The sequence below is a fragment of the Danio aesculapii genome, chromosome 2 (genome assembly GCF_903798145.1).
Source record: "Danio aesculapii chromosome 2, fDanAes4.1, whole genome shotgun sequence".
NCBI classification, from domain to species: Eukaryota; Metazoa; Chordata; class Actinopteri; order Cypriniformes; family Danionidae; genus Danio; species Danio aesculapii.
In genome coordinates, this window is record NC_079436.1 from 33246537 (window position 1) to 33273114 (window position 26578).

The 26578-nt window shown below is 35.3% G+C and overlaps 2 protein-coding genes across 2 annotated transcripts in view; one reads left to right on the forward strand and one right to left on the reverse strand.

Moving 5' to 3' along the window:
- Nucleotides 1-15779, forward strand: part of LOC130215040 (high mobility group protein 1 homolog) — a 38514-nt gene extending 22735 nt beyond the window's left edge. The window contains exons 3-4 of the mRNA XM_056446933.1: nt 1975-2094; nt 15628-15779. Of these exons, the coding sequence (XP_056302908.1) occupies nt 1975-2094; nt 15628-15779 (272 nt within the window). The remainder of the gene's footprint in view (nt 1-1974; nt 2095-15627) is intronic.
- Nucleotides 1-26578, reverse strand: part of b4galt2 (UDP-Gal:betaGlcNAc beta 1,4- galactosyltransferase, polypeptide 2) — a 206347-nt gene that overhangs the window by 148667 nt on the left and 31102 nt on the right. The window contains exon 2 of the mRNA XM_056477818.1: nt 24906-25338. Within this exon, the coding sequence (XP_056333793.1) occupies nt 24906-25242 (337 nt within the window). The 5' untranslated portion in view covers nt 25243-25338. The remainder of the gene's footprint in view (nt 1-24905; nt 25339-26578) is intronic.

Sequence of the window (26578 nt, forward strand, 5' to 3'; positions counted from 1 at the left end):
TTGTTAGACTGCATGCTCCCGTTCAAACTACACCAGAGTTACCGATCGTTCCAGCGCTTTATTCGGAAATTTATTCCCGCACCGCAAGAAATCTGGTCAGGTCCCACAGCTCCCCCGGTACAGCAGCGGGAATGCAGACCTCTAGATCGTATTTACCCCATCTCCCTTCTTGTTCAGTCGAAACCTGAAATACTGCCAAACAGAAGAGGTTGTGTTCTTTTTAGAGACCAGGTCACTTGGTGCGCGACTCGCCATCTTACCTCACCTCTCTCTCTCTCTCTCCTCCACACTGTCCCGTGATGATAATCACGCATACGTATTTTTAGGCATAAATAAATTATATTTAATATTTGTCTCCTATATAAGTGCATTGTTTTTTATTACTGTATGATGGTATTGAAACTGACACCGTTGCTATTTTTAGATCCCGCGGTATACCATATTACTGTATTACCGCCAAAGCCTAGTACCCAGTGAAAGTGCCAGATGATGACGCAAGCTGTCAAAGACAATACTTCCTCTGCCGTTAAGTTGATTCGATGTGCCCTCAAATGTTTCATTGAGTTTGATTTGTTTTCCCCCTTACATGTAACTTTTGTAAAGCATCTGCTTCACGTTGCTTTGTCAGAATACTTGCTTGTAAAATATATCCATACTTTAGGACATTTAGTTTAAGGATGAATGCGATCATGCGTGTTGATGAATCTGAACCGAGTCACTCACCGGATGCGATGTAAAGCCAAAAGTTCAAACTCTATTAAAACACTATTATAACTACTCTCTCCTATCAGTCCTTACTTCACACTCTCATCCAGTTGCGAGTTAATCGAGGGGCCATGAAATATTGCTGAAGGAAACTGAAACAAAAAAAAATTAAATACTAAAAATTATTAAAAAAAATTTAAGCTCAATGTGTGAAAAGGAGTTCAATTTCTCATGTGAAATTCAATTCAATTCGATTCAATTCACCTTTATTTGTATAGCGCTTTTACAATGTAGATTGTGTCAAAGCAGCTTCACATAAAATCACATGAAACTGTACAGGGGAGAAGCATTCAGTAGTTTATAGCAAAATATTTTGCATTGTTTGCATATCCTTTGCTGCATATAATTCATTAAAATAGCACTAAAATACCATTCTTTACAAGTTAATTTAAAAAGCACCTAAATTGTTTTTTTTTTTTTTTAATAAAAAATCAATTTTCCATTCATATTTGCAAATATTTTGCTAATGTATAAAATTATATTTAAAATAATATTTTAAATTCATATATAAGAAAAATATTTTGCAGTGTTTGCATGCCCTTTACTGCATAGAACTTTGAAGATTGATTTAAAAAGCACCTAAACGGTTTTGCATGTTGTGATTTTATTTAGTTTAGATGAATAAAAAACTATTCTCTATTCATATATTTCATCATGGAAGATTTCTTTAAAAACATTGTGTAAAAATCTTGTCTCGACTCATTCTCGTGTTTCGTCTCGTCTCGTGGAGTAAGTGTCTCGTTACACCCCTTAAGTTAACTTTTCATAAGAATTTTGAATATACGAATGCATTAATCTATTATTAGTATTATATATTATTTTTTAATTGACAAAAATACAATACTAAACATAAGTTCATGTTTCAAGACTAAAGCCAAGTTCAGACAAAAGGTTAAAGACCCATTATACACTTTTTTTAATAGTTAATACAATATCCTGAAAGGTCACCATAGCATTCTTGTGTGATTTCAGTGCCATCAGAATGAAGGAACTGTACAAAGACTTCCCGGAATAGAAAGAACACTAAGAATACCAGTCAATCATTGCTCACAGACAGACATTCAGGACACTGTGCTAGTAAATGTGCCTATTCAGTAATGACGAGAAGAAAACGGCAGTTCAGAGACATTTTCAGCTTTTTCTAAGACTAGACCCAGAAGGAACTGTAAGTAGTGCATCAGTGCTGCACAATTCCATTCTCTTATTTAGTGAGGGAAAACAAAACCTTTGAGCTGGATCTCCAGAGGCCGCGGCTGGATGATCAATACAGCTACAACGGTTGGAGCCGCTACTGCTGGCATATTTACAGTGGTGACCTACTTCCTCAAGGTACAAGCCATTTACTGGATATATGCCTCGTCCATTTCACAAAGGAAGTAGACCAAAACAACTTAAAGTTGTTGTGTGGCCAAATTCATAGAGAGATTTACTGACTCACAGAACTTTTTGGTTACTTGTACAGCTGCCTTCACTAAAGTTAACAGCATCGGTAAATATAAGCAATGAAAAAAAAATAAAGATGCTTGAGTTCGTTTTTGTATGAGAGTAGAAGCTTTTCCTTTTCTCAAAATCCTTTCAAATTATTTGTGCTTATGTAGGAGACATTGGATTATAGTTTTGGAGAAAGTCCTAACTAACTTCTGCAGCTTTGATTTCCAGACTCTTGAATTCACCCTCCTAACAGTTTGTAAACAAAATGTACCCACATTCTCTGCCTAAATGATTGATTACACTTCCAGTTGACTTGAATTTCTTAATCATTGCCCTAATGGTGGAAATGGGCATGTTAAATGTTTTGTTATTTTCTTGTAAATGAAAGGTATTTGATGCCAATTCTTGACTTAAAATTTATTTCAAGATCAATACCATTAACTTTCAAACCTGAAGTAAACAAAACATAGGGTAAATTGCCCTAAAGTGGGACACTACTGTGGGTCATCTAAGGTCCAGGGCTTGTAGCTCTTCTATAAATACAATGCCAGTAAAACTATGTGTTGGTCAAAGCTGTGGTGTATTGTGATTAAAATAATATGACCTCTCAAATGTCCAGGCATATTTGAGGGCAGAGCAATCATAAAACAAAAGTCACCTTCTCCAAAAACAAGCCAAAGGTCAGTGACAGAGTTTTGTTGGGTTCCACACAATTCATTCATTTTGGCCCAACACAAATCGATTAAGTTAACTATTAGCGATTAAGTGGACTGAACATACAAATTGTCCCCAAATAAATTGTGTTGCTTCAGCTCATTGTAAATTTGAACAAGCAGCAAAAAATCTTTTTTGAGTGTATAAATAAATTGTAAACAAAACAGTCCTGCTACTTTCTGGTCTAATATTTGGAATGTTTGTCCCTCAAAACATAAGAATGTTGTATTTCTAAACTATATATTTTATATTTGTCATCTAATTTATTTCTGATTGTCCCGCTTTCAGCTGAATGATTAATGATTAATGTTTGTAAGTACTTCAGTAAGTCAAAAATGTGTGGCAAGTAGGGATGCTCATTTCGGATAATTTTGTCAACCAACAACTGCCACTTGTTGTTTATACCAAATATAAACCTTTAGATTAATCAGATTAATATGTTAATATGCTATGTCGCCGTAGCTTGCTATAGCGAGGGAGGTGAGCGCGAGTGTTTACAGTGCTCGAACTACTAAAAAAGGTAGAAACTGCACAATTTCACTGTGTGTGTGTTTGCTGGATAGTCTTTCAATGACACTTACAGCAGAAGCCCCTATTTTACTGCGATTGAGAGAATGAAAGTAAACTCCATTTCTCTCTCTCTGTGGCTCATTTGACCTGCTGGCATGATTTTTCCTCTCCTCTTGGCTATTACAGCGATACTTCTGGATACAAACACAAGCGCATGTCAGCAGAGTTTTCTACACAGTGTCTATCATGGATCAGCTGTGATCGCCACTGCCGTTTATCAGTGTCACTCATCTGTGAAGAGTGCCAGCACGTAAGAGCCAATTGCAGCCCTTTCTGTTGAGCGTGTGACCAATCAAAGGGGTGTAAGAAAGAACTTGGTAGACAAGGTTAAGAAAGTAAGCAGGATATTTATATTTGTTTATTTGCTATAAATGCTTGTGTTGTTTAAAGGTATAGTTTATATATCTGACTGTTTGTATTAAAGGACAAAATTGTGTTACAAATAGTATATAAATATATTTATACATTTTAATACAAGAATTGCTGTGATGTGAAGAAAATATAAAATTGTGTATGGAAAGCATCATCAATGCACCGAGATATCGAATTGAACCGAATCGATGGCATGATAATCGTAACCAAACCGAACTATGAGACCAGTGTAGGTTCACAGCTCTAATCTTCACACAGCTGCCGTGTTTCCAACAGCGTAGAAAAAAAGAATAAACTAAATAAAAAAGAATAAAATAAATAGTCCTGCCATTGATATTTTTCACCTAAATTACAAATTTAGATTACAAAATAAAACACTGACTGAATCTTTTTTAAGAACCAGCATAGGTTCTAAAGAGAGCAGGCTACCTCAAATTGACCGCTCCATGGAAAATATTCATTTAATAATGCTCCACTGTTATTCTTATATCACAAACCTCTGTCAACATTTTAACAGAAGTCATTATTTTAAAGATTATGTCTTAAGTGTCTGGATTTGTTTGATTCGTATATTAAGTTATAAACGAATAAATGGATATATTTTATATTATAATATATATTATAATATTTTATAAGAACTAATAATATCTGTAATTTCCCAAATGGGGAAAAAAAAGGTTTGTTTGTTGGTTGTACACTAAATCATCCCAACTATAGCCTATTTGTTGTGTTTATGAACGGTGCTGGTGCGCGCTCTGATGGAGAGAAAATCCCAAACGTGGCCAGCTTGTTCCCAAAGCGGCACACATTTCAGAAAGTTTTGTTTTGCAGTTTCTTTCTCCTATTGTGCAAATAAACAGGAGTGTTTATGACGCGGATCCAGGACAGAGGCAATCAGCATCAGCACTGGTTTGGCATCAACACGTCTGTGTCAAACTGTAACCAGCAATATTGTTCTTTCATTTTGCTTCTTTGGCAAAATATGTCTGTAGGCACAAGTGGTTGCACCTGTTACCATCCTACAAATATGTGTTGCACATTTATGCAGCCAATTAGAAAAATAAACATCATATTTTTTCATTGTTTAACTGATACCATTATTTGGTTAAAAACGCACCCTTTCGGTTAATGGTGAATCGGATATTATGAGCCTCCCTAGTGGCGAGGCATGGATTACGAGACAAAGATGATTATTAACATGGATTTATTGTTGTTACTGTATGTGATATTAGAACACTGTTACTGAAGTGATGTTTAAGGTAATGGGATTTTTTTATACTTAGGGGATGGTTTGAAGCCTCTTTTTGTTTCTTGTGTGTGTCTGTTCTCTATGTTCAGCAATACCAAAAATTTAGATTTTGTGGGGACATTTTTGGTCGCAAGTGTGAAGCAAATGTGTAAATCATAGTGAATGAAGTTCTTTCAAAATCAAAAATAGTAGAAATCTTTAGGTCTTGGCAGTTTTAGGTGAAGGTTTAGGTTAATGGAATAGAAAAAAATGTTAAGCTAATAAAGCCATTCCTCTTTATTTCGTGCATCTAATGATTGAAGGGAGAACGACAGGGAATTATGTTTCTATCATAACAACATAAGTCAATGATAACAGTTACTTAATGTATTTAAAATAAATGCATCAATGCATCAAGTTGTATTATGTGTCTGATAATGTTCAATTATCCATGTTTAACCCATCCAGAATCACAAACATTTTACTATTGCACTTGAATTAAATAGATTTTGGCCCTTTATCTCAACCTGTCCCACATCAGAAGATTTGCCCTAAGAGCACTAATATATCAATAATTTCTATTACGAATGTATTTTGTCTGCATTTTATAGTTGACAGTTCACATCCTGTGGTTTTTAAACAGAATTGGGTTTAGATTTAAAGTTTTGGCTAACATATTAAATTTCACAGAATCTAAAATGCAAAACATGTCCTACTTCAGGGCAATTTACCCAGCTCACAATTTAAAAAGGGTTTGTAAGTGTCACATAAGATAGCTTGAACCACTGTGTTTCATTCTCGTAATGCAACTTCAGTTCCCTTCTTAGTTAAGATTCAGAGCCACTGAATGCTTTCTGCAGCCAAACTTCTTCATCAGTTTCATTATGCTGCACCTAAAGTCCTCATGATTTATGAGCAGTCCACTTACTAGTCGGTATTGTCTTTAAATCCAATTAATAGAAGTCATTCATCTGTGGCTGACATTAACTACCACTGACAAAGACTATGCTGAACACTTGGGTTTTCAGCACTTTTCACTAGGCTCTGGGATTTGGCTGATGGAAAAGGACAATAACAAAAAATGGAGGGGTAAACAAGGGCTGCAAACAAGGACAAATTGTTCTGCTTGAAATTGATTAAATTGCGCAAAATGTCAATTCAGTACAAAAAAAAGATACTTTCTGTTTTCACAGCAACAATCGATATGCATCAAAGAACTGAACAAATGCTACAGTGCAAAACTCACTTGAAAAATAACAGAAGATCTCATTATAACAATTCAATAACTAGTTTTGAAGTTTAACATTTCCAATTCTGTCTTCTTTCTCTATCAATGCAGCCTAGTGAAGGCCAATAGCTGAAGTATTGAAGTAACTGTTTTCCTATTGTCAAGTTATTGGCAGGTGTCTCTGTGATGCTGCCATTTTTTCACCTGATTAATAAGACTGAGAGAGTGCTTTCAGGCTCACTCTGGATCGTTTCTGAAATTTTGCTTGACATGAAACTACTGTATCTGCTTGTGATAAAACTACCATCATATGATGTACATACACTGTAAAAAACGTTGGGTTCCACACAATCATCTGGTCTCAATGCAAATCGATTAAGTTAATTTAATGTTTTTATCATTTTAAGTTGATTGAACAAAAAACAATTAAGTTGTGCCTAAAAACACTCAAGAACTGTTTTGTTTCAGCTTTTTTATTATAAGTAGTTTGAACAAGCAGCAAAAATATTTTTTGAGTGAATAAAACACTGTACTACTGTAAAACTGTAGGGGTTTAATAAAAATAATAATAATAATAATAATAATAATAATAATAATAATAATAATAATAATAATAATAATAATAATAAATGATAAATAATTAATAAATAATAAATAATATAAATAAATAAATAATAAAAAATAATAAATAAATAAATGAATTAGGCAAGTGTTTTGATAAGTACAATTTGATTTAGTTATTACAACTGTGTTCAGAAACTTTAAATCAGGATCCAGTAAACATTTAAAGGTGCTTTATGTAAGTTTTTGATTCTTCTAAAGCATAAAAATACCATAATATGTTTGCAGATATTTTAAAAACATGCTAAGTGAACATACTTGTTTATCTAAAAAACAATGCTGAAGTCAGATATTCTGCTTTGAAAATGTCTGTTACGTGCCGGAACGCTGTCTTTGTTTTAGTCTCTTTAACCCACCCAATGCCAGTTTAACCAATTATATTTCAGCACCCCGGGTTACCTTGGTGGAAAACCTCGGATTTCATTTATTCATTCAGAAAGGCTCTGAAAGTATGCGTCTGTGACCGAAATGCGACCTCAGGAGGACAGTAGCAAACTCTGAAATGAGATGCAGATTCAGAGTTCCACATGAGGTTATTAATTAGCAAATAATATAAATATTATGAACGTGAACATTAGGTGAGCAGGTTACATTGTGACCCTGTGTCCTAATAACACACTTTGTGACAAGATACGCATGATGAGCAATTTGGCTGGTTGCACCAGATGAAACACAACAGAAATTTAAATAAAGTCATTCAGAATATGCACTCACTCACGAAATGGTAAGGTTTTTAATCTAATTAATATATATTACATCTCTTTAACATTATTACATGTAGATGCTGAATCACGCGTTTAGTTCTAAAGTTACATTTTAAATGGTTTATTTTATTTTCAAGATCTGAGGTGAACTGTTTTCAGTAGTATGGCAATAAATGTCATATAAAATGGCATTCAAACTCACATTATTAGCATTTAACACTGAATGAAGCACATGATTTGTACCTGAGTTGATTATTGTCAGTTTTCTGTTGTTCACCTGTGAAGAAATAGAAGCCGTTTCTAATATATCAATTCGAGTGTTGGTTAGGACAAAAACTCCTTTTAATATGGAAAATATTCCTTCTATCGCGTGCCGTTGCTTTTATTTAGAACACGGTTTAAATCACTCGCTCCTGTCCTCAATCTGGCAACCTGCGCTTGCGTCTGTTTTGATCCAGGAGTGCAATACTTAGTTTAGCCACTAGGTGCACATACTGCACCTTTAAAATATAAAACCCTGAAATAAATAAATAATGTTACCTTTTTCAAGTATCAAACTGAATTTGAGAAAAAAATGCTACACTGTATCCGATTTCATGTTTGAAATAAATACAACATGCTTTTTGATGATAAAAATCTGATTTAAACCATGTTCAGAGAGATAACAAATGAAAATGAAAACAGAAATAGCAGAATGCATGAGGCACAAAACTGTCCTACCACATTATACTGCCAAATGCAATAATTTGTCTATCCAAAGCAGCCCACAGCGCTGTTATTTCATCATTTCATCTAGGGAAACCAAACTGTGATCTTGGCATTGCTTTGTTTGACAGAAAATCATCCGCAACAATGCAATTACATATAAATCTGGCAAATAGTCAAATAATGCAGCAATATTAATGCATGCTTTAAAAAACTACATTGTTGTAAAATAGTTTATCTGCATTCAGATTTTTTTTACAGTGCGAGACACGCTATACAAATAATTTTAAAATGAAATCTATGGAAGTCATCTTTCTCAACACCCAGAATTGACTAAGTATCTCACTTTGTCTCACTCTTTTTCTCCATCACCAAAAACAGTGTGAATGTAGCACTGCTAACTTGAAACGAGCTTTTGCCAGAGAGAAGAATGTGCCAGAGCTCAAGGATTATGTTCCTCTTTTTAAAAATCAATTACTGTGGCATGCAGTTATTCTCTGGTAGAGTTCACTCTCTCTCCTTCAATGTGCCGTCCTTCATTCCTGAAAGGTGCAATGGAAATGCTCAATATTGTGAACGACCTTGTTTCGCAACTGAAACATTACTTTTTCCTTTTTTTTGAGATCTGTAAAAATGTATTTTGTTATATTTAACTGACATAGTGGTTAACTGGCCTTTTATTCTTAAAACAAGACAAAACAGGCATAAAAAAAAGGAAACAAATTATTAGTTGTCACCATACTTTCCAGGTTGATTGAATATATACAGAGCTGCAAACATTTTTTGTACTACAACTTTTCAAAAATTTTATGTTTACATATGTAAATGAGTTTCACTTTTTGACATAGTTGAGTCAAAGTATTATAAGAGGGTTTTTTGTGATTCTCTTTTTTCATTCATTCATTCATTTTCCTTCGTCTTAGTCCCTTTATTCATTAGGGGTCGCCACAGCAGAATTAACCGCCAACTTATCCAGCATAAGTTTTACACAGCGGAAACATCCATACACACTCATTCACACACATACACAATGGACAATTTAGCTTATTCAATTCACCTATAGCGCATGTCTTTGGACAGTGGGGGAAACCGGAGCACCCTGAGAAAACTCACGCAAACACGGGGAGAACATGCAAACTCGATACAGAAATGTCAACTGACCCAGCCAGGACTCGAACCAGCGACCTTCTTACTGCGAGGCGATGTGTCTCTTTTTATCACCCCATAATTTCAACAAAAAAATAATACAATCATTAAAAAGGCACATTTTCTATTTTTTGTTGCAGAATAAAATGCATATAATCAAATAATTTATGAAAAAATATCACAATAAAAACCTTAGGAATATAGATATGAAAATAACCTATAACTAATAAAATACTCCAAAAGTGGAGATTTTTGGCTCAGTGCAGGCGAAACCAAGGAATTAAAGTATATTTGAAATACAAACACATTTATATAATAACAAGTGCAAAAAATAAACACTGGACATTTTCTTTACAACACACTGAACAAAAAAGAATCTCAAAATTGACAAGTACACAAAAAAATGGAGATGTGCGCGGCAGGCCAGAGTCATGCTGCCAGGCCACATGTAATGCCATCTAGAAAGTAAAGAGCAGGGGAAGGGCGTGGGGGGGGGGCGGGGGGGGGGGGGGGGGGAGGGGGGGGTGGGGGGGTTCTGAGGCTGGGGGGTAGTTGGTAGTTGTGCGCGGCAGGCCAGAGTAATGGTGGCAGGCCAGATTGACCGCCAGGCCACCCGGTGCTCCCTATGGCCAGTCCGCCCCTGATTATCATTATTATTATTATTAGTATTATTATTATTATTATTATTATTATTATTATTATTATTAGTAGTAGTAGTAGTAGTAGTAGTATTATTATTATTATTATTATTATTATTATTATTGTTGTTGTTGTTGTTGTTGTTGTTATTATTATTATTATCATTATCATTATTATTGTTATTATTATTATTATTATTATTATTATTATTATTATCATTAAATTATTTTGATTGATAATACAGTAATAATAATAATAATAACAATAATTTTATTATCATTATTATTATTATTATTATTATTATTATTATTATTTTATTAATAATAAAAAAGTACTAGATTATTATTATTATTATTATTATTATTATTATTATTATTATTATTATTATTATTTATATTGCTGTTGTCCTTCTTACACAATATTCTAAAATGATTGTGTATGTTTTTTTTTTTGCAAGATGTCATATTATGCAACTAAGAAAAATAGTTTTTCACAGAAATATCTCATTTCTCAGAGGTATATTATGACTTCGTGCAGCTGTTGTTTCTCCATAACACATACAACATGCAGCATTGAGTTCTATTTTTCTAACAAAACACAAACGAAACTCTTCTAGCTCTTTCTACTAAAAGAAAACAATATTTCATCTTAAAACTTTTTGCAGCTGATTACTCAAATGAGTATTTTAAAAACTTTTTCAAAACTGGATACCTCCCACATCTATGAATTCAGTGAAATTTGTACTTGTATTAAATAAATAGCAGTGACCAGGATACACTGTCAAAAATAAATCTGTAACATTTACGGTAAAAAACTGCAGCTGTGGTTGCCAGTATTTCTCCGTTAATAATACGGTACAAACCGTAAAAGTAATTTCTAATTTTTACAGCAAACTGCCATATTTAATTAATTCATAGATGTACTATGTCTATATTTTGAATTACTAACATCTTTACGTCTTTTGTTACACAGACACTTTAACACAGCCATATGCTGGTGGTGATGAGAAAGTTACATAGTGAACCAATCCTCACCACACATAACTATTCTCTCAAGCAGAGATGTGTATCAGTAGAAGGTGCTCAGTGTCATTCACACAGCTATTAAACACCAGTATGGTAACACACATCAAATTAAAGTTATGAAATAAACATTGTTTATCAACATTAGATGTAACATCAATCTCTAATGTACATAACTGGTGAGGAAACAACTAAAAAGATCCATAGTAATGTCAACAAAAAGCATAAAAAGTGATGTGCCATGCAGGGAATTCTGGGAAAGCCAATTTACGGTTATTTGCGTATATATTAAGGAAACATACTGTTAACCAGGTTACGAATTTTTACTGTAGCATTTTTACAGTTTTTTACTGTTGAAATCACAGCCATTTTTTACAGTGTACCTCAGCCAAGAGCTCGGTGCCAATGAGATTCATCATCATATTCTCAGAGCTTCAAAGGTTTTGAAATGAGAACTGGAGTCTCTCCAACTGGCATGAACATGACATTAGCGACAGGCCGCAGCGAGACGAGACTTCGTATTGATCTAACCTGTGTCTACCGGTTTAACCAGACAGGATGAGAGGTCACTTATCCTGTTAGTGCCATAATAGCCATCCGTTTAAGCTTATTGTATTAACAGGCCTCGTCCTAATCCAATATCTGCACATCAAATCCTTTGATCTCTTCTAGCACACACCCCTGATCTCCCAGAGCCGTCTCTTACGTAATCCAGGAAAACTTTACAAACACGATGCCCAAATAAACAGAGCTAATAAATCCACAGAATAATTATTCCAATGAATCAACAGCAACTGACACGAATGGAATGCTTTTTCTGAAGCAGTAGGAAACAGATAAATAAAAATATACGAATAACACTGATGTTCTCTTCGCCATAACCAAGGTTTCAACTTATAAATGGCTTTATTGAGAGCGGTTTGCGACAGCATTCTCATCTGCACTTTAAATTCATCCCATAACAAATACATATGCTCCAGAAATCCACAATCTCTGCTTAAAGCTTTCCATCACAGCGATCACATCACATGGAAAAAGAAAAAAAAAACCTGTTATCCGCTTCCAGATGACAATATTAGTCCCCTGTTTTGTCATTTATCATTTGGAAAGCTTGCTGCTCATCTAGTTAAGGCACCGGTGTCTTAATGGCTTTCTGGGTGTTATGGCGGGGATGGATGCAATTTTCTCTGCCTGCCGTATACGCCGCTTCGCTCTTTCTCTTCTTGAGTTCACATTTGGCATTCATTGATTCTGTGTCTACAATCTTCTCTCAGACACTGAACCGATGTGACAATCTTAATACTGCCGCCCCATTAACTATCATATTTTGAGGATCCACTCAGCGTCCAAACAGACTAGAGCTTAATCATAGTAAAACAGTGTGTGAAATATGGCAGCAGCGTTGTTACTGTTAACTAACTAACTACTGTAATGAACTAACTGAATAACTAACAAATAAATGTTTTTATTAACTGAAATGGAGATTAAATAAATAAAAATATATACATTTTATAAAAAACTAAAATTTAAGCTTATAAAAAACATCTATATTTAAAAATATATATTATATAGTATGTTATTAATATGGTATATATTCCGCTGATCCTTGTCATTTCTTTGCATTAAAGTGAAGTATCACTTTTATATGTAGCACTTTATACATTTGTTTATACATTTGTAACACTTTACAATAGTTTATTATTAGCATTATCACATTTGAAACCAACATGCTGCCAACATTAAACCTTATCCTAAACCTAAGTGTTTACCCAGCCTCACAGAACAAGAATTTTAGGCTGATTTATTCCCTATTTACCCTTCGTGACAATCTTGTCGAGGATCTTGGTTAATTCCAATGTTTGGCCTGGATTATTTGGTAATGCAAAGCATTTTCAGATAAAATCTTAAACCCCCAGATCTGCAACGCAGGCACATCCAGAGGTTTAAGATGCATGACCACGAACCAAGCTGCTGTGTGGGTTTGTTGGAGGAACTGCTTGTGGAAGTTTGGCAACAACATGACAGTCTAAGTAACATTTCTTGTAAAATGACACTTAGAAGTAAGTAATTACCTGTGTTTTGAAGTGTAGAGTGCAGCTGCTAGCACACTAGCTACTGTAACATATGTAAATATTAAAGACATATAAAGATGTAAAAAAAAAAACAATACAACTAAATATAATTATAAAAACATGATCATATCTTGTAGTCTGTTATATGCATCTAAATATTGCATTGTGTGCATGTTTAACCTGCAATGGAAGAAAATATGTGAAGATTCTCTTTATGTGATTTGTGCTTTAAATTTTATAATCAGTTAGGTTAGGTCAGATATAAAGCATCCTGTAGACTTAAGAAAAAATGCTTTGAACAGGTTTGTGTTCTTGAAGCACATCTGACAGGACATTTTCCTGTGCTGTAAAAAAAAAATCCACAAAATCTACAGTAAAAAAAGTGAGCTGTGGTTGCCAGAATTTTACTGTAAAAATACAATGGAAACTTAGAAACAAATTTCTAAAGTATGAAAGTTATGATTCTGCACTCGTGTTGGTCATGCGCACACTTTTCTAGAAGTGCCCATAAAAGAAATTCTGTCCTTGGTTACAAAAAAGATAGCAAAATTCATTACGACCTGCAGTAAGATTTGGAGCAAAAAATGTCCAAATCATATTTTGACAGTTGGCCCATGCTTGAGCATGTAAGCCCAACTCTTTATTTTTTTATTTTATTTTATTTTATATATTTATTTATTTATTTATTTATTTATTTATTTATTCAGGGAAAATTTCCATGACATGTTGTGCCAGAGTTAGCTATAAAGCTAATTTACATCTGTAGTCCCTGGGCAGGAAGTTGTAATAAATTGAATAATAAAAAATAATGCAATCTACACATATAGGTCAATACATACAATACATCATTGTCAATAAAATGAAATCAAATCAGTGGCTGCATATCTGATTTTGTTTAAGCCAAATTTTAAGAACAATTTTAAAATGATTAAAAGTGGTACTCTCTCTGGTATACACTGGTATTTTATTCCATCTTTTTGCTGCTTTAACTGAAAAAACTGATTGTCCAAAAGCAGTTCTCCTGTTTAACTGAACAATGACCTCTAACCGATGACCTAGTCTGTCTTATATTTTCCTTGCCGACAATCACACATTGTTTGAGGGGTGGTGGTGCAAGATCATTAAATATTTTATACATTAAACACACATCAGTATAAAACAAGAAACTGTCGAATGTTAGTAATTTATGTTGTGCAATACAGTTATAATGATGATAGCTCCTTGGCTTTTTAGCTAAAATTTTAACAGTTTGTTTATATATAACATACAATGGTTTTAATGTTGTAATGTTCGTGTGGGACCAGCTAGTAACACAATAAGATAAGTGAGGGAAAATCATTGTATTCATAAAAAAATTAGCAGCAGCCTTAGGTAACTCAAGCCTAATGTTTCTATAAATCCTCAGACTCTCTCTAGTACTTTTGAAAACCTTCTTAATGTGTGTGTTTTTTTATTTAAGTTAGAGTCAATAATTCTACCTAAATATTTAAAATGATCAACTATATTTATTACTTCTCCATTAACTAAAATATCTGAGCAATTTAAATGTAAATAGCTCTCTATGCATGAAATAGCATTTGACCATCCTTTAAAATGACTGTATCTCATATTTTTACGTCAGTGTTTGACATTTCCATGTGACACTGCAGCTCCCTGTACGCAGACTGAATGAAAAGCCTGTAGGATTAGCATGTCTCTCTCAGGTGCATCTATTCTCCACCTTTAACTTCTCAGATCTCTCTTAACATATCTTTTATAGACTTTGTAGTATAAAGTTGTTGCAGTGCAGTTTGTATGCAAATCAAGACATAGATCTGAAACAAAAAACTACAGGTTGCTCCAATTTCTAGCATGTCAATCGGCACATCCTTATTTGTGATCAAGTGTTGATAAGCTTTTACATTTCATATGAGAAGTACTGTATATGTCTAATTACATCAGTCTTAAAGCAGATTTCTCTCTTGCTTCTCTGAGGACTCTAGAACACAATTAGCTTAATCATGTTGAATGATGCTGAATTACCAACACCATTTCAATTTCCTCCACTTCAAATAATAAAAAAGAAGAAATATTCGCTTAAATATCTGAGAAACTGTCATTTCACTGAAAGCAATTAGCGTTGATGATGAGAGAAAACCAAACATCCTATTCTGTGATGATTTTGCAGTCAACTCTGATGAATCAAGTGATTAAATTAAAACAAAATACAACCAAATACTTTGATAACCCTTGCCAAAATGCCACCTTGTACAATTGTACCTGTTTTAAATGCACATATATTAAGGCTGCAGCTCTGCAACTCGGCATTGCTCAGCGTACAGAGATGTTGCATTATAAAGTAGTATAGGAAAGTATTCTTCATGTAAGACAAGGAACATTAAGTGTCCTAACGCTTGATCTAAATGTTCAGTGAGCATGCTGCAGAAGCAGGCAAGTGCTTCAGGGAAGGTGAGGGGCGAAGCTTGCACCCGACTGGGTGATGCCAAAGAACTATTTATACCCTCTGCTCAAGAGAAACCCTACAGACCCTGGGGTGCCCGTCCAAAAACAAGGAAGTATTAGAAAAAACACTAATTCACTAATACAGGACTGGGCCAGAGGAAATTCCATGTATGAACTAAGAACTGAAGAATGATCATAAATAATTCATGAGAAAAATCCCAAGAAGCTTCTTAAAACAAGGCTGAAATGGACGAGGGAAAGTGCATTGTGTCTATTCTAAAGCTTTAATGAACTCTAACTTTCGAAAATGGAGAGCGAGTGGAAACTTGAACTGAGATTATTATTACAATTTTTTCGGTCGTACAGTATATTCAATTTTCTAAAAGATTACACAAGGGCTGCTAAGCTAGAGAAGAATATGCTACTTCTCGGCTAGACTTCTTCTAAACCCCTTCTTCATTAGGAAGATCTGAATATGAACTTCAATTAAAAAAAGATAGATCAAATGCCAGGGGCTGCCTGGAGGACTAACCATATGGGACCGAGCCAAGATTATTTAAAGAAGATTAAACAGCAGTTTTGCATTAAGACTCCCAACGAAAGTTACAGGACCACCATTGAAACCGTCCCGTTGTTCTTTCAATGCTATTCAAAGAAATAAACAAATTAGAATTCTGCTTTCATCCATTAAACTTTCATTAGTCAATCAAAACAGAATTAAATTTAATAAATAAAGTCAAATCGCTAATGAAAATTAAATGAGCATATAGCACTCACATTAAAACTGAGCTCTTGGTAATTCATTCAGTTACTCCTCATAATGATGAGCTCTTGTTAATCCATTCGTGTTTATAATCATGAATAACAACATGCTGTATAAGTTACAGTACGCACTGAGATCATTTAATGTGTAATGAGTTCTTGAGGTAAAACTGATTAAAGGTAGCAGACCAACAGTATATAACCACTCATAAATGTATATCCTGTACAAGACTTATTATTGACTGAGATAGATCTTAATAATAGGAGCAGTGCAGCTCAAAATATCAAGAGAAAACACTGCTTACCCTGTCAAAAAATATCCCCTAGTGTTAACAAAACATGGAAAACCGAATGAATGGAAAACAATGTCAGTTGGTTTTCTAAGCTCTTGTACAAATATTAGCATAAAGATCTCTGGTCTCGCTGTACTATAGGTCATTAATATATTGTGGCAGCCTGACAACACAGATAGCAAGCAACTGACAGAAGAGAAACTGTGCTTGGGGCAAGTGCACATGTGAATATTGGCGATTATAACATCAACACAACAGAATTCTGTATCTTCAACTTTAGTGCTTCTGCTTTTTGTGCTATTTCATCAAGTATTCTTTTAAAAGGCACCTATTTTACCCCGTTTTCAATATTTAAGATAAGACTTTTGTGTCTCCAGAATGTGTCTGTAAAGTTTTAACTCAAAACGCCCATCAGATTATTTATTATACCTTTCAGAATATTCGATTTTTCTGCTCTGAACACATTGTAGCTGTTTTTGTTGCCTGAGTCTTTAATGCTAGTTCTGCTCACCCACCATTCCCACACAGCTGTCAAAGTGTGCCTCAATCTCCGCCTCGGCTGCGTCAGATAAACAGCACAGTGACAGACATGAAGGAAGCAGATCTCATGTAACGTTTGTGAGCAATACTACATTAAGAACTTTCCCAATGATTATTTGATGTATTTGTTGTGGAGTTCATTCAAGCCTTTCTGCAATGATGAGTCACACACAATGTCGTTACAAAGTTTACGGACACACACAGCGGACACACACACACAGTGTGCACGTTTAACTTTGCACTGTTTTTGCACAGCTAATGTGACACAATAAACATTAATATCCACTGCTGTATGGATATCTGTTATGGTGATGTCCAAAATAAACCTGATTTAATGTCCACAAATCGCAATTGAAGCATCTTCTTTTATAATTGCACTGACATGCGGCTGTAGTAATGAATTACAGCAAACACTCACTGTTTTAAAAACATTCTAAACTTGTGAAACTCATTCTTGATCACATTTGATGATGATTGATGATCACAGAAAGCTGAACAGATCTTTTAACCCCAGTTGCTTTGCTCACGTCCTGTCTTGTTGATATAATTATATGTGTTACTACGGAAACATGGTAATATGCGGCTGTCAATCAATTCAGTGGGCGGGGAAACTGCACTCCTATGTTGCAGTAGGCCTCAAAATGGGAGGGATTTGGAGCCTATTTTAACGTCAGGAAATTTAAAAAAAAGAGACTTATTGATTTTATATCACTGTGAACACACTCTACCTACACACAGTTCTGTCCAAACAGCTTCCAAAAGATGATTTTCATTATAGGTGCATTTTAAATATTCAAGTGCAAGCAACCTAAAAGCCAAAAGCCCAGATCTGTCAATAGCTTCTCCAAACAACCCACAATGTTTGAAGTGTCATTACCCTGTCGGATATCAAATTTCTTAAAGCTATAATCCTCTCCAAAACATGAAAATTCAAAATAAAAAGAAAGAACTGTGTGCATGAGAGTGAATTAATGATTTTGGCGTGAACAAACCTTCTAATCGTTTCTGATCTCTCAGTGTTTACCTCTCGGGTCTCACAATCTCTTTCTGCTGAAGTGTCACTGATGCCCAAACCTCTGAGATGAGCTTTTCCCCTCTAACTTAAATGGAACTTTAGTGGTAGAACAATGTCAGCGGGCCAGAGAGAATGTCTGTCCATCCTCATGGAGCCAATTGTCAGTTTCCTGTGGGCCAGAGTTATATGAGCCAGCTGGTCGGCAGGCACCAGGCCACGTTTCATTGAAAACTGGTCACGAACAGAACGCTGCAGGCTACAGTATCTCAACACATCAGCTCTGTGAGACACTGAAATGAGTCTCTGACTGAACTATTCATTTGTTGAGGCGCACTTGTTATATTTACATTATTTTGATGAAGGCAGAATGCAATACATTTTTATCTTTAATACAAAATGTTGTAATTCAGCAAATTATTTATGAATGATGTGCAAAACTGAAAACTAGAGCAATGATGCTGAAAATTCAACATTGAATAACAAGAATAAGTTGCATTCTAAACTATAGTTGAATCCTCCTTGAATTGGGTTGTTTTAACTTGAACTAATATTTCACAGAATCACTGATTTAATTTGGTCTTGATCAAATAAATATAGCATTGGTGAGCATAAGAGACTTCCTTCATATGTCATGATATCCAAGTCAAATGTTGCACCGAAATATGTTGCAATAAGCAGTATTATTGTTTTTTTTATTATTCATTCATTTATTTTCTTTTCGGCTTAGTCCCTTTATTAATTCCGGGTTGCCACAGCAGAATGAACCGCCAATTTATCCAGCACATGTTTTACGCAGCGGATGCCCTTCCAGCCGCAACCTATCTTTGGGAAACATCCATACACACTCACTCACACTCGTACACTACGGACAATTTAGCCTTCCCAATTCACCTGTACCGCATGTCTTTGGACTGTGGGGGAAACCGGAGCGAAACCCATGCGAACGCAGGGAGAACATGCAAACTCCACACAGAAACGCCAACTGACCCAGCCGAGGCTCGAACCAGCGACCCTCTTGCTGTGAGGCGACAGCACTACCTACTGCGCCACTGCGTTGCCCCTTTTCTTATTATTGTTAATATTATTGTATTTCTTATATATTTATACATTTTAAGAGCATTTCACGCCACTCATATAATCCCAGTACACTCTTTCAAAGAACACAGAATAGTTTATCCTTAAGAAAATGCTGGGTTCCACACAATTCCTTCAAGTTGTCCCAATACAAATTGATTAATCGAATCAACAAAATAACTTACGGTAACAGTCCAATAAATAGTACACCCAAATTTACATGTTATAGAAAAAACATTAAATACAAATTTTAAAAAATGATCAAATTTTGTTGAAATTTTGTAGGTTGTATTTTTTTTTTTTTATATTTTTCAATATTTCAATTTCTAAATATGTTTGGTGACTAAAATATTATTTTATTAAACATATCTGTTTAAGAAATCCATCAATACATTGCCTGTATTCACTGAGAAATACATAAAAATATTCATTTTCAAAATGGGGTATACTAAATAATGCTGAGCACTGTATATATATATTTTTTATATATAATATATATTTATATTACCACAGCAACTGTAAAATTACCATTACAGATTCAGGTATTTAACTATAGTATGGTTCAAAATCTCTATAGTATTTAATATAAATGAATACAATATTTTGTACTACATGGGCAGATTTTGAGAAAGGAACAACATTTTTTTACTTCAGATGATGTTAGAAAGCAATATTTGGTGGAAAACCCTGATGTTCAGTCACAACAAATAAAAACTTTTGTTAATCTGACCATCATCTGTCATTTTATGCAACAGAAAAAGCTCTAAACAGCAATATTTTTATTTGAATATTGGAACAAATGTTTTCAGACTATTACATAATAATAATAATAGTAATAATAATAATAATAATAATAATAATAATATTAATAATAATAATAATCTAACATTTTACTCTAACCCATGCCTAATAAATAGAGCAACTCCATAGAAACTGAGAACTGCCTGCTCTTTCACTTTTTAATCCTAATGTTATAAACCTACAGCTATAAACCTCTCTGTTTACTGTAGGACATTTCTAATCCATTAATTGCCTGTGGGTGATGATAACACGGAAGGCCTCCTGCCGTTAATGTGGTGTCTGCCACACACTGACACAGGAAGACACCAGGCACCGGTGAGTCATCATCATCACCCACAAGCCACACCTGCCAGCTGGGATGCAATCTACCACAGAACCTGGCTTTTCTCCGCAGGCCTCTGAAGCAATAACATATCTGTCCTATGTGCACCTGGGACCAGCACAGAAGTCTTGCTGGAAGCTTTTGCTTCTTACATGCCTCAATTACATTAGAGTCTCTCTAAACTAACATCAACCGGTCAGCTCTTGTAAACAGGATGATGGAAAGGGTGCGCCGAATGCAATCAATGTTCATTTGCGAAATCTCTTTGGGCTAATAACGGCTCAATGGCATCTCAATCAAGATGATTTTTCAAAATCTTTACAGTTTTCTAATCACCAAAGAGTAACTACAGATGCACTTGTCTTGCTTTGACATCAAATACGCATTACGGTGGCATATTGAACTGTAAGCTGTGCTGCCAATGACAAACTAAAATGCGTCTTTGAACTGGAGAGGCTGGGGATGGTCTCATAAACAGCCTGTTCCACACTTTAAAGGAACGTTCAACTTTTCTTTGGAAATAGGCTTACTTTAGAGTTAAAAAGTAGAGTTTTAACGTTTTTATCAGCCGATCTCTGGGTCTGACTGAAGCACTTGTACCCTAGCTTAGCATAAATCATTGAATTAAATTCCTATTGAAAGCTTGTCTTTTCTGTAGTTACATTTTGTACTAAAACCGATGAAATGACCAGGTGCTACCCAGCAGACACACAACATCATAAAACGTTAATATTAGGTTAGATTTAGGTCGCCAACATCTAAGGACAATATTTTTTTGACGTCCAAATAACGTTGTGAAATGACGTTGATATTTTGTTGATTTTAGTTTGTATTGGAAAGTGACCAAAATTCAACGTCGAGCCAAAATCTTAAACCAGCGTCATATTGACGTCAAATACTGACATTTTCGTCAAGTATGGCAACCAAATCCAACGTCTAATATACGTCATAGTGGTAACGTCCACACAACAACAAGCTGTAACCTCATTAGACGTTGATATTTGGTTGTTTTTAGGTTTCATTGGAAAGTAACCAAAATGCGAATGACGTTGGGTTCTGACGTCAACCTGATTTTCATTTAAAGCAAAATGCAACATCCCATGACATAGGGGTACAACGTCAATCTGACATCCTGTGCCTGCTGGGTATTTTCTTGATATTTTCGATATGGCTAGGTACTACAGTCTCATTCTGGCATAATAATCAAGGAACTTTTTAATCCCATACCACAGCTGCAGCAGGCACGTGGATATTACAGTGCACCTACAAATAGTCCCCAGCTACATATGTAACAGCACTGCATAATCACTGCGCTTGCTGCAGTCATGGTACGGGAGCAAAGTAGCAACTTTTAATTTTCTATCGTCTTAGTACACACTACAATTAGTCAAGTTTTAAATAGTACAATTTTCAAAACTCTTTTTAAAATTATTTTTATGAAAGATGCTAATAATTTTAATTGATTCAATAATTTATGCTAAGCTAAGCTAAAAGTGTTTTTGCCAGACCCAGAAATTGACTCAATGAATAAAAAAAATGGTAAAACTCAACTGTTTAACTCTGGGGTTTTGTAAAATGAGCCTATTTAAAAAAAAAAAAAAAAAAAAAAAAAAAAAGCTGCAAGTTCCTTAAACGGCATCTGAAAACACTGGATGTCTTTGAAAACGTTGCTGTACATAGGGTGCGCTTTGTACTTAAAGCAGCTAGGAGATAGGAAGAGGAAGCAAAAAAGCTTGGAAAAGTGGGAATACAGTAGAACGTTTTCATTTGAATGCTTCCTGTCAACATTCCAGAGAATGACAGATTCTACCCTGCCCTTACGGATGATGCAAATTTCATGAAGAGCCCTCAAAGACATCTATCAAATTTGCTCTGCATTTTTGGCCCCAAGCATGAAAATAACAAGTTCGGAGATGGCCATCTTGGGTTTCTGTCATTACTCAAGAGGGGGGACATAACTAAGTATGAAAACGGAGGAAAGGAGAGACCTCTGAGCTGGCTAGACGGCATACGAGTCATATGACACAGCTCAACTCCCTCCAGAGATGTGGTTTAAACTCATTAGAAGGATATGGGTGGCAAAGGCCCACTGCTCGCAGGCATATCAAATAGCGCTGCTGCACATTCATTATGAAGGCTTGCCCTATTATGAGCTCGAAAATGCAGTGCAATGACATCTTAATTAATAAGATTTTCTTCATGCAGATGGAGGATACTATTCTGGAAGGTGTATTTCACCATATAATAAACAGAGATCACTTCACCTGAAGATGTGCTATGCTGCAGATTTGTCCTTTCCTACTAAAGTTACATTTTATTCTACATTGAACATGGACAGACTGACATAGACATAGTAATTAGATTGTAAATTGGTACAGTCCTGTTAGTCATGCACACAGGTCATTTTCTCTGAACGCGTCACACACTGCGTAAGAGACGGGTAATAAATCGGTTTGGCGGATGAAATATAAGTGCGCTGAAGAACATGCTGATGTTAAATCCATTTTAACTCTCTAGTCAGCTTAGAAAACAGAGCGAGGCAACTGCTTTTACAGTAATTGGAGTCTGGAGAGAATCTATTATGGCTCTGAGATGGGGAACAGTGACTGGGGTCCTGCCCACATGTCCCTTATAGCACACCAGTCATCTTCTGTTTCCTACATTTCAACTGTTCAGACCACTAATTGAGGCCCGAGTGCCTTCCATGTGTTACTGTCTATTATTTATATTTTTCTATTCCCTCTCACAACTGACTGGTTATGTAGTAATGATGAGAGGGATTTTGTTCTTTTTATGAAGCCAGCCTGATCGAGTTCCTTGCAAAGAGTTTGCAAACTTAAAAAATAAAAGGTGTTTTCTGGCAAAGGGTTATAAGCCACCTCAGCATTCATTTAATGGATACTGTAGTAATTCAACAAAGCATAAACAGGCTAGTTCACCCCAAATTGAAAATGTTGTTATAATTTATTCAACCCTCATGTTACTCCAAACCCATACTAAATTTGTTCATCTTTGAAATGCAAATGAAGATATTTCAATCAAATCTAAGATATTTCTGACCCTCCATTTAAATTCCATTTAACTAAATCTCTGATATCCATATGAATTGAGTGGCTTAATCCAATTCCTGACAGGACTTGATCACTGCATTAAATGAGCAAATTCAATTTCAGCTTCAACATTGATCAGCAAACAATGTTTACATAATGCAAATCACGATCCTCCCCCAACAGACAACTTAACAAAACAGCAATGAATCAAAAACAGGTTCTGACAAAATGTTATTTGCTGCAATTCACTATATTATTAATTATTAGATTATTAATTAATTTCTATTAATATTTTTAAAAGCTCAGTTTGAAAATAGTAAAAAGAGTTTTCATCCGATTCTGAACTAAAATGTTAACTCAGTACTACTGGGGTTTTACTTATTAATACATTTCTGGAGAGCGCAAATTATGTTGCCAGAGGTACATACAGTATGGTGCATTTCATCTTTAAAATGAACAACGGCTTCCGTTTCTTTTAGCGCTACTACCTGACCTCTTAGTACAAATGGCTTTTCCAGTGTTACCAGTTTGCTCAGTAGCTCACCTTGTACGCTGATGAGCTTGGGACACAGAGCTAAGTTAACTGTGAAAAAAGGTAAAAAAAAAAAGTAAAAAAATAAATAAATGAACAGTTTGCTGAAAATGTGGTGAAATCAGATGGCTGCTACTGCTTTTCTTTTTCGAGATCTTTTTCTAGTGTTTAAAAACACTATCGGTTGGGTTTAGGGATGGAGGTGGATGGGTTAGTCGGTCAGTCTGAGTCAGTCAGCCGACAACAAGCTGGCCTGGTCGGCTGAGATATTGCGCCCTCTGGTGGATTTATACGAGAAGAAGACACACGAGAGAAATTTGACATCACCAAAAAGCATACACAGTGGCCTCTGGCATACCTGTCTCCTTGGGGGGGTTTCCCCTATTTTCACATCCCAATGTTGACAGGTATGCTCTGGTGGATTTGCAAAAACAAAAACTGTGAGCCTCCAGTTATGTATTTCACTTTCCCTAGAAATGTAGACTTGGGTACGTATACGTAATGACCCTGGGTTGTTTGAATGTCTGTCTCAAAAACTAAATGTTTCTTAATTATAAATGACAACTCTCTCTCTCTCTCTCTCTTAAACACAAATTAATTAACACATGCTAAACATTGTTTGCGTGTTTGTATTGAGGACCAGTTCAATACAAATACTTTAATGCCTTTTCTGATAGAAAGGCTGAACATTCAGTTTTAGTGTGTAGTTGACCAGAAGCGGTACAATAATATAATAATATTAACATTAATAATAATAGCGCACTGTGCAATTGCTTTATGTTAAGTCACAATATCATTTATGTCTGAAACCCCAGCACTCAAGCATCCATGTACTATGTCCCAAACAAGTAACTTACCAAGACCAAGAGGGACCTCTGGACATGGTGGTAATGGTTTTGGGGTTGGTGGTGTGTGGTTTGCCTCTGGCTTGGTGCTAGGCAGAAGATGGTCAGCTGTGGCCAAGTAGCTCGCAAAGGTAGTGTTGGGCCTTCCGCTGGAGAAATTATAGTAGTAGTGGTGAGGTCCTCGTGAGCTGTTCGCTCCACGGCCATTGTTGAAGCGGCTGAAGATGTCAAAACGCTGGCTGTAGACATCGAAGTAGAGGATCATCATAATGAGGAAGTGCACCAGGCAGAGCAACAGCACAGCCTTGCAGATCCGCTCCAGGGTCCGGCCCAACATCAGCCGGCTCATGGTCAAAGCCACACGGCACGCTCCGCTACACGCATCCGGTCAACGTCACCTCCCCGCACCGCTGAACCCTCCTGGACTTCAATTTACAAATATCACCTGCAGGACAAAAGAAAGGTGTGGATGAGACAATCTTCCATGTCCGTCAGCTTAAAGAGATATCCCAACTCCAAATGCAAAAAGTAAATAGCTTTAAACTGAAGCACTGTGTAGATAAACTGTGTTGTTACATCATGTTTTGATTCTCGATTGTAAGAGACAATTACCGTACAAACAGTAATTATGCTAATACTTTGACAGAGTAGTTTCCTTGTAGCTGTTCTAATACGGCAGTAGCAGATGTGCTTAACATTTGTTTTCTTGAATGCTAAATAAGTTACTTATACTGCTTACATCAGTAGCTGGCTACACTGAACATTAAGTAGCAATCTAGGGCAGTGTTTCCCAACCCTGTTCCTGGAGGCACATTAACAGCACATATTTTGGATGTCTCCATTATCTGACCCATTTTGGACTCTCTTCTTATGTTCTGATGAGTTGATTCAGGTGTGTTTGATTAGGGAGAGGTTGAAAATGTGTACTGTTGGTGTACCTTCAGGAACAGGGTCGGGAAACACTGATCTAGCGCACAAACAAACAAACAAACACAAGCAATTGTTCAAAAGCAGTGTTGGACAATAACGAGTTACTAGTAATGCATTACTGTAACGGCCTTACTTTTGACAGTAACTAATACTGTAATGCATTATTTTTTAAATATAGTAATTCTGTTTACAATATGATGCGTTTGTCCGTTACTTGGTAAGTTCAATAAAGTCCAATAAAGAAGATACGTCGTGTATGAGCAGAGTATATACAGGAATCAGAGAGTGACTATTCATTCATTACCTTTTAAGAACTTTTTTATGACTCTTTCCATACATTTTAAAACTTATGACCACTTTCAACCAGAAACACTGGCGAGATTTTAACTTACAGTATATTTACTAAATATTAATGCAAGAAAGAAATCTAAAACTAAAACATTATTCATTTACTGAATAAAATCTATTAAATCTGGCTAATTCAGCAGGTTGGCAAATAAAGAACGGCAGGAATAATGGTGTTGCCTTGGTTACTGCAGTAAACAAAGCAGCATGATGTCCAATCTAATAGGATTTCATTGATTTCATAAACTACACAGAATCGTAACCAGAGTCGCAGATTTAATTCAGACAAACTTTAGCATACAAACATACATTGCATAATCAAACATGATATAAAATGTAATACCTTGCTAAATAACATTTAAGACTTTTTAATAGGGCCTTAATTTTATCAACATCGATTTATCAACTTT